We start from the raw sequence: 10,241 nt of genomic DNA on the forward strand, positions 1-10,241 counted from the left end.
CGTTTCAAGACGTCGTAAAATATATGGAATTATGATACATAATACCTACATGCAGTCCGAAAAAAGATGAGGTACCTTTCTGTGGTTTAGCAGTTATGTAGACAGCTTGTACTAGAGCGACCAAATCTTTTAAGATGTAGGAGTTTAATAAAAAATAACGTTACAAAATATATCATCAGAAATGTTTTATATCAAAGAAACTATAAAAAAATAATTACACGTATTAGATGTTATCAGAACTTCGCATTTGGTACATACAAATAAATAACTAGATAAAAGAGTTAACTTAATTAATAATATACGTTTTGTAACAATGCTCGTTACTACTGTCACGTTTTGTATCATGTCACGTGTCATACTCTAGGTCCGCTGCAAACCTGATAAAATTAGGCGTTGATTTTTGTTATATTGTTGAGATTTGCAGTGTTTCAGAGGCTTCTTTGAACTTTCTTTTAAAATAATTTGTTGGCCCCAAGGTACTTCATGGCCTGTAATACTCGCATGGGATGCACAACCTAAACAAAGAAGAAGACAACAGAGTACTGTCTTCCTTTTTCGATTTCTCTGATGTGTTCAAACATGCAAATCTTCCAACTTGATGCAAGAAACTGCAATGGCATAAATGCCACTTTTAATTTGCACTCAAAGCAGTTTTGCCACTTTGTAATATTCCTGGTAGCCTCAATACATTCTAAACTTCCTTTTTAAATACAAAAGATGTTGGAGGTTTATTAAGAATTGTGTTAATCATCTTGGTTTCAAACGATTCAGGGTGAGGGTATGCTTCATGTAGTGTCGTTCTTCATTCCTGCTATTTGCCTTACTGGACTTCTCATGACGTAGGCTCCGTCTCGACATGTTTAGATCATGCTCACTTTCTATAAAGGATCATGCTTTGAACCGACGTATAAAATCTTCCAATTGCGTTACGTTTTATGTATACGAAAAACCTTTTCAGTATACAGAAAACCCACCGAAACTTCAAAATATTTTGAGACTCCAGGTAATGAACACGCTCCTGTACGTACGCTGAATTTATATATATATGATGAAAAAAAAATCTATATATATATATATATATATATATTATTTAATGACTGAAAACTGAGGGTTTTAGTTAAACTTTATTAATGCACACAACTATTTTCGTCTGAGAACAGACTTCTTCAGGTTCAAGCCAAAAGGACATAAAAACATCAGAGAGAACCTTACAATTACCGTATTTCTACATAGCGGAATGTATAAAACAACAGAGGTTAACATTTAAATGGAAGAAAGAACTCTGGCTGTAGCATCATGAGCATGCGTGCGTGTAAGTGTATTTATGATTTGGCTCTAATACCAAATCATAAATACACTTACACGCACGCATGCTCATGATGCTACAGCCAGAGTTCTTTCTTCCATTTAAATGTTAACCTCTGTTGTTTTATACATTCCGCTTGAATGGCAGAGCTATGAGAGTATAGAAAACTATGCTTATGTTGCTATTAATGTGAACGGGGTCAAGAACGATTTCCTTAGATTCTAGAATCCATTGCTGTAATTCGTCATAACATCTATGAACGGTTAGTTAAATCCCAGCGTATTTGATGTGAGAGGCTTTCTTCATTAAAGTTTGCTCTAATATAAGTATGCTATAATGCTCTAAGTAATACATGACTGGACAAGGCGCTGGTTCGAGTTCTGTTGTAGGAGATGTATCTATAATGCTCTTCTAGTTGGAGTTCGATGGATTTTTTCGTTTGTCCGTAGTATGGTTTACCGCAATTGCAGAGAACTCTGTAGGCACCAGGATATTGAAGATACAACTGGAGTTCTTTCTTCCATTAAAATGTTAACCTCTGTTGTTTTATTCATTCTGCTATGTAGAAATCCAGTTTGGTTTAAGCTACTCTTAAACCAAAAATTTGGCTGAGGTTTGTAGATGACATATTTCTTATCTGGGAACATGGCACCGATAACCTTCAGTCTTTTTTAAATCGTTTAAACAACTTCCACCAAGACATGAAATTAACAATGGAGGTTGAAGAAAATGGCTCGCTTCCCTTCCTGGACGGAAGACTTTCTACGACATCTGCTTCTATAAAAATTTCAATCTTTAGAAAATCTACACACACAGATAGATACCTATATGCGTCCTCACATCACTATCCTGCACAGAAAGTGGGTATGATCTCAACTCTAGCACATCGTGCCAGATCTGTACTGTCAGATGATGAAGAACTAAAAAATGAACTATAACATCTACGAAGACCCTTTCCAAGTAATGGCTACTCGTCGAAAACTATTAATAAGCATCTATACCGCCGCTATCAAAACAACTCAGAAACACAAGACAACCCCCAAAGGTTATATCTCCTTAACATTCATTAGCTCGCTCTCCACGAAACTAAGAAGAATTTTACCAAAGCTCAACATAAAAACCTGCTTCTCTACTCTTCCTAAACTGTGATCGATTTTAAGCAAATGCAAACAAGCTCACAACCATCTACAATTCCCAGGAGTGTACAAAATCACGTGTGACCGCAGGAAACAATGCTATGGCCAAATTGAAAAATCCATCCTCCTACGTCTGGAAGAACACCAGAGAGACATTGCGTAAAAAAGAACTAGAGCAAGTGCCCTGTCAAGCCATGTACTGTTTTCAGTAAACACAAATGATGAAGGCCGTCAACATGAGATAAACTGGACAACAAATTCAAACCTTCATATATGCCGTGACGAGGTGGATCGCAGCATAGTCGAGTCTAAGGAAATTGTCATGGATCCTCATCGCATAAATAATAACCTTCGCTATAATCTACCGGACTCTTTCAGTTCTGCTATCCGATATTGGCACACTCGTGAAATCAGACTCACGCAGATGCCCAACAATAGAACTTCAACACGAACTGTAGCTACAGTTCAAAGCTATATATATATATAGCTATATATGTATTATGTATAAAGCTATATATATGAGATTTTTATTTAATAAGGTTATAACACCTTATGGTAACTCGTTTTGGTAAAATACTTACAAGCACTGCATTACTAAATCTTGGTATTTCTAGCCTGGCTCCAGCTGATGAGACCTCAATAAAGGTCGAAACCGGTCTGGGTAGTGGCCCCTTGCCTTTAATACAAAACATCTTACATCCTCTTCTTGGAGATGTGTTTTGGCATTAAGGGTAAATATTAAGATTAGTGATCAGATCTTGCTCCACATCTACCACGAGTTGCCTTGGTCTTGCACTACCCGTGGGATCAGCTAGTCTTGCATATATTGCAGGCGCAAACCTGACATTTTGTCTGTTTGCTTACTTGGGAAAAAATGGAGTAAAACCAGGTTTAAAATTACTTGGTATCTTTAACATATATATATATATAGTTTGCAATGAGTCTAGTTATGAAGAAAATGGATAATAAAGAGAAAAATATACCGATAAATATACCAACCAAATATCCTCAAATAGTAATCTTTTTCAATTTTCTGCCGAGTATTACGTCCTTAAATTATATCATAATTGTTATATCAGGCACACATTATAAATATCGCCAATTATTTCTACATAATTTCCAATTATGGTCAGTACTTCAAGGAGATTTTTTGCAAGAAAAAGGCACTTGGGCATATACTGTTTACACACATTCCACTATATATTCCACAATAGTGGAATGTAATTTTCTCTGATAATAATAATATCGCGTTTTAATTATTTATTCTGTGGATTTTAGTAAATTCCTTTGAAAATAACGTTGCAAATTAATAGTTAAAAAGGGATCTGACGATTTTATGAAAACACTAAATGATTTTGCTTATATCAGGATTTTTTTTTTATTATTTTTTTATTTTTATCTATTTATTTTTTTTATTTTTTATTTTTTATTTTTTTTTGCTCTCGAATTGCAAGGACAATCGGAAAATTAGAGCCGCTAATAATATCCGTTGGACTAATACTATTTATCAGTTGCACGGAATTGCACTTGCAAGATGTAAAAAAAAAGATTGTATGAAAGAATAAACTGATTGATTTTGGCAATGAAATAACTGTGTGTGTGTGTGTGTGGAGTAAAACTGATGTTCATTAAAACGTTAACTACTTTAACACACGTTTCCGGGGTCTTGGAATATTTTCTTTTATTTCTTTCATTTTTATTGCATGATGGTCATGCATCGTCTTATATAAGACGTATTATATGTACATAAACACCGGATATTACCTAGAAGCTTGTATTCAGCTCTGAATCAGAAATAATTCTCGCAACGTTCAATATGAATCGAAGAATTATTGGTCTACTTTTGCTGCCAATGATAATTTCTGTATTAGCAAAACCGAAGCCGGAGGAAGAAGAGGAAAGTGGCAGAAAGGATGTAATACAACTGATGTGCGGTAAGTTTTAAGTTAAACATTTTTTGAATATCGGCTCTGCCTTTATAGAAAATGACATTCCCTTTAGCTTGAATCAGAATAAAATTAGAACATAATTATTATATCAGTTGATATATGAGACGTTATGCTTTTTTCATATAAAACAGAATGTGCTTTCATTGACTTTTTTTTCTCAGAAAGTCCTACTGCACAGCAGAGTGTCGCTTTGTGCTTCAATCTGATAGAAAGAAAAGTAAGTATTTTATATATGTGTTTTTCTGTTCTTTACTGAAAATCTCACTCTGTAAAACTTTATTTAGTTTGACATAACATAAGAAACGTTTGGACTATAACATTTAGGTGATGCTGGAAGAATTTATATTTCTTTCCCAGGAAGTTTTTTTTTTACCTCGAACATATGTCTTTCTTTTCTAAAGTCTTTAACTCATGGAACCATTCTCTCATTTAGAAGTGATTGAGCTTATTTTTCATCCCTAAAAGCTGGTATTTACTTATTTTTTCTAGTGCAAATCGGACCTAATGAATAATATATACACTAATTGAAAACAGCCAAGACATTATCTTGTTATGCGATTATAGTTATTTTTTGTTTTTGTTTTATGTAAAGACATAAATAATATAAATTTTTGGCTGCGTACGTTGTTCAACTAGAACATTAACTGCAAAGGTGCGCAGTGAAATGTCTAACAGTCTAATTTGCTTCAAACGATAAAACAGATTTCTAGTGCAAATAGAATTTTCAAAAAGTCAAAAGATTTATAAAAATACGGTGATTTCAAAATTTAAATTTCAAAATATTCGATAATGAGAGAAATATAGATTTTAAGAGCCTTTCATAGAATATAATTTCAATGCGGATTTGGAGATATTTGAAATTTTGAAGAAATATGAAGAAGTAAATGCAGATTTACGACTTGGTATTGCTGAGATATTGAAATCTGGTCCATAAGAATCAACGTTTGAAATCCGCATCAATCACAATAAATCGTGTAGTTAAAAGTATTCTTATTAGTACTTTGAAAGCAATCAGCTTTTTCGAAAGAGTGCGCATGTCTTTAAGAGACAGAATTCCAAGGCAAGTCTGATGTCAAAGCTTTCAAGTCAATATACACATAAGTTTTCGAGTCAATTTTAGAAAATTTTCAAAATACTACACTATGAAAGAGCAATGAATTTCAATATCATTTCATAATAACAATATTGATTTTATTTTATTTTGTTCTAGATTAATAATTATAAGAAAAAAAAACATTTCTAACTTTAAATGTTATGTAGTAAACTGGGTCAGTGTTCGTGTTATAGTGAGTAATCAATATTTCATTTAAACCTCCGTCTGTTTTCCATGGAGAAACCCTGATATTAACAAGAAAAATTCTAGTTTCGTTTATCAGCAAAATTATGTTTTCTAATTTTCATCCTACAGGAAACTTTCGATCCGTTTCGTACCTAAGAGTAGTTATATTTATTAAAGTACCTATAAGTACGGTGTACCTATATTTATTAAAGAATAAAATAAACAGAGATAGTATAGAACACAGTTAATGCCCAATAATGCGATTAGGATACCTGCTCTTTATTTATTCCCACGTGCATTTCATTTAGTATTTTGCAGAATAAAGAAACAAATACTATAATTAAGGGAGTACTTTTTTTCAGTCCCTAGATGTCATGAAAGATTGCATCGCGCAAGACTATCCGAATAGGCAAGATAAACTTGTTGTGGTGGTCGAAAAGTTATGTAAGGAAGATGAGGAAGCAATGAACAAGGTACGCGTTTTTGGTTGAATTTCAAAACAACAGTGCATTGATTTCTTTAAAAAACCAAAGCGTATATGAATTGCCTAAAATTCTGTAATGTTACTCGTATTGTAATCTTTTTTTTCCAAGAGTGATTATTATAAATTATTGTTATTAATATATTCAATAGTAGCTTTTCATTCAAAAAATTTAGGCGAGAATACATGATCTTTTACACAGTTAATTAAGATATTTTAAGAATGTTTATGTCGAGCTGTGCTGAATTATTTTGAGATGCGCTACAATATTTTCAGAACATTTCAAAAAGGGATATTTATATAAATATTAAATATGACAAACGAAGTAGTCTTTTGCTATTACTTAACTTTACAAAAACGTTTACGTAATCCACCCAAGAAAAAATTATGCCAATCAGTAATCAATAAGCAATGAAAATTTGATGATAGTAATCCTGGTTTTTATAATGGATTCGATAAAGAAAAAATTAAACATTCATCTTTCATTATTAAAGTGCATCATTTACATGTTTTAAATAAATCAATATATCATTAGCGTCATACTCATATATTTCGTCATAGCACTGTTAAAATATCTTGTTATAACTGAAAGCAATTATTATTTAATAGCATAATATGGAATATTAAATCATTCATCAAACTCTGCTAAAAATGATAAAATTATGGTTTTATTGTATTTTGCTTTTTATATACATTAGCAGTAATAATTGCTGCTAATGTATAGCATTGCACGATACACCATGTTTCCATATGGAAAACTCTTCTACGTACGAGTGTATAATAGCATCGAACACTTATTGAGAATTCTCAAGCAATCTGAGCAGTGCTTGAACACTATCCCATTCAAAAATTCTAAAGGAGATTAGAACCTAGTCTTTTTTGCTTGCCGCACAAATGTCGCGAAGTCATTTCGAATGCGTTACAGGGGGAGCTCCACTTGTCCGGTTGAGAGAATGGAATTTAATTTCTTGTTTTCTAATTGTCTTATAATATTTATTAAATGAAGTGATAAGGAATGAATTTCACCATTTGCAGCGGTTCTCACTGATTGATCTGTGACACAATCAGTGCTACTACAGATCAGTGACACAATCAAAAATTAATACGGATTTGATTATTACAATTGAAGCGAAGAGGAGACGAATGCACCCATCTGTTAAATCCGGCTGTGGTAAGCTGCTGACTTGCTGTTGTTTGAATAAAATTAGATTTTTCCGTGTGGTATTTAATATTGCAATTTTTTCGTATGAATAAGTCGCCATCTGTTAAAAAAAACTATTATGAAAAATCTTTCTCCCGATGAGCGAATCAGAATTTTCAATCAAGGAGCAAATTCTGAAATATCAGCACTCCTGCACGAAAAAGGTAGCCGATCTTACTGAATCTACTCTTCCATAGGAGACCTGAAGTAAGATAGTGATCCACTCGTACATTTTACATGTAAATACAGGAATTTTTTTTCTGTTTTTATTTTATGTTAATTTTGTTGAATGAAAATGTCGACTGACATAGTCGTCCTGTTTTCCATAAGATGCCTTTACTCTACTCTAAATTTAATTAAACTCACCCAACAGGAATCCAAATAATTTATGTTCAAGATCAAAAATAAATTGCTTGTGAATGATACGATTGAATTAAGTGTGATTCTTAAAACCAAACTTCTCGTATTGTATAAATCATGAAACTGAATTCCTTATAGGTATTATCGTGTCACTACTGAAATAAAATAAAACTCTCCAAACACGTGTGCTATAAGCTAACTTTGTACATATTAATTTATTTATTAATATTCGTGAACGTTATGCTCATTTTACATTTTGAAATTTGATTTTCAGATCGGCTTATGCATTAACAATACATTGGCTATAAGCGTAAGTATATTTCGATTTCCATTTTTGATATTTTTAAGGACTTAAAAAGCCCTAATAATAGAAGATAAAATATTACGTTATCAAATTAGTTAATACTGGATAAATTTAATAAAATAACAAAATCTGATTCATTCAGTTTATATCAGCTCCTTATGGAGCTGACCCATTCCGGCATGTAAGGACGATATGGACGCCTTTTGTTTTTCATCAAATGTATTTTAAGGAGTATTTTGAAAAAGGATGGTTTAAATTCGAAAGTAATGATGAGATACATCGGAAGAGGTAAGCTTCCTCTCATCGCTATCTTATATAAGGAAAGTTTATCCTGGTCCTGTAATAGTATCAAAATTTAGGACATCCCGTCGGTTAACAAAATCATGTTATCACTTAATATGATTTTGTTAACCGACGGATGATCCAGACAGTGTTGGGAAAGAGACAGGCTCGAATGAGATGCGTTCACAATATAAAACAAAACCTAAACAGAATAATCATCCAGTAAACTGAAGTATACGCCCAGGACAGACATATCTGGCGTAAGAGGATTGCAATCTGGCCATACGTCCATTGACTGTTGGTTGTTTTGGTTGAGAGAACTGCACATATGTTTGAAATGATAATTGTAGCTATAACAATAAATAATTCTAAAACTCTCACAATACACTCTTCCTACTCATCAGAATTACATGCATTCTTTCGCCGATAATTTAATAAATATGTTCATATAATTATTCTATATATATATATACTTAACGATTAACAAAATGTAATAATTGTACTTCAAGGGAGGAATAATTATTTTTTAATTCGTCATCTTTTCAGTCTGATTACGTGATGGAAAAGATTATGCAACCGACAACAGTAAGTGTTTCTTTTTCACTTTATTATTATTTTTTTGATATATTTGATATTATTTTTTTGACATTTGTGTTTAAAATAGGTCATCTTAATCAAGGGTAAAAATATTCATAATTATAATATGGAACAATGTTAGGGTCGTTGAAGATGTAGCAGTTCTACAGATGTTTTTTTACTGTACACTCAACTGAGAAGTGTTTTTTTACTTCGATTCAATTTTCTCGAAGCGGTCGTACCGTTATTGAATTGTTTATTGAATTGAATTGTCTGATCTACGAATATATTATTCGTAGATCAGACAAGTTTTTTTTTTATAAGAAATATCCGATTCTGTGTCTTTTCGCAAGAAGAGCAAATTACGATGAAACATTGCGATTACAAGGTAGTCTATAAATAATAATAATAATAAAAAACTATACTATGTAACGCCAGTAAAGTTGATTTATGACTATTCTCATAAATATAACACCAAAGTGTTCATTGTTAATAATTAACATGTGGTAGATATTAGAAATATTTAAAATTTAAGTGAGTTCTCATTACAGCATACAAGAGGGCGTGAACAACGAAGAATACTAGATTTAATGACATCGAAGCCACTCACCGAAAGTTGAGAATAACTTCAATATTGTTTTTAGTTTAAAAAAAATGAAGTAATCGATACTTCAGATTAATTTTTTTAGCATATTTATAGACTTTTCTTCCTTATATTTCTCTTATAGAATTGTGTGAGCTGATCCCAAATATTCCAATTTTTAAAGATATTTTATGTAAATAATTGTTTAAAATAACATTCAGATATGAAAATATATTATACTCGTTAGCTAATAATGAAAGAAAAAAACGATTGCTTCAATTTAATCTTACAGCCATGTCTGACGGGTGTCTTCATGCATATATATATGGATCATCTTCAAAATCAAAATATGGCAGTTGAACTTCTTAATCAATCGGAAAGAAGAAAGAAGAGGAAGAAGTGATTGAGTCAGTGATGATCAGATCTGATTAGAAGACATTCTGAGAAATACCAAACATTGAAAAATAAAAATAAGAGTCTTACATTATTTTTCCTGTAATATTATAGTTATTTTTTGCAGTCATATAGCCAAATAAGCTGTAGCAAATTTGTGAATAAAAATAATATAAAATAACATTAACTCATGGATTTTAATTTGAAAAGAATAACTTCAATGAAATTATCAAATTCTTAATAACACAGGGCTACAGGGCTTCTTAAAAACCTGAAAATATTAAGAGTGACATCAATATTTTTTGTATCAAATATTGTTGTCTTTGTAAATATGTTTATTTTCAAACTACATATGAGCTGAAACTCCTTGAAGTCTGCAAAGTAATACAGA

General features: G+C 31.8%; 1 protein-coding gene across 1 annotated transcript; it reads left to right on the forward strand.

Moving 5' to 3' along the window:
* Positions 1 to 4,127: 4,127 nt before the first annotated feature.
* On the forward strand, positions 4,128 to 10,035 carry LOC150099613 (uncharacterized). The gene is made up of 6 exons (XM_090404293.1): positions 4,128 to 4,376; positions 4,553 to 4,608; positions 6,033 to 6,143; positions 7,987 to 8,022; positions 8,845 to 8,883; positions 9,750 to 10,035. The coding sequence occupies exons 1-6, from the start codon at positions 4,259 to 4,261 to the stop codon at positions 9,858 to 9,860; spliced, it is 471 nt and encodes a 156-aa protein (XP_090260419.1). The 5' UTR covers positions 4,128 to 4,258; the 3' UTR covers positions 9,861 to 10,035.
* Positions 10,036 to 10,241: the final 206 nt, after the last annotated feature.

Source organism: Typopeltis vanoorti, chromosome 14, assembly GCF_054136105.1.
Source record: "Typopeltis vanoorti isolate ZY-2024b chromosome 14, IOZ_Tvanoo_1.0, whole genome shotgun sequence".
NCBI lineage: Eukaryota > Metazoa > Arthropoda > Arachnida > Uropygi > Thelyphonidae > Typopeltis > Typopeltis vanoorti.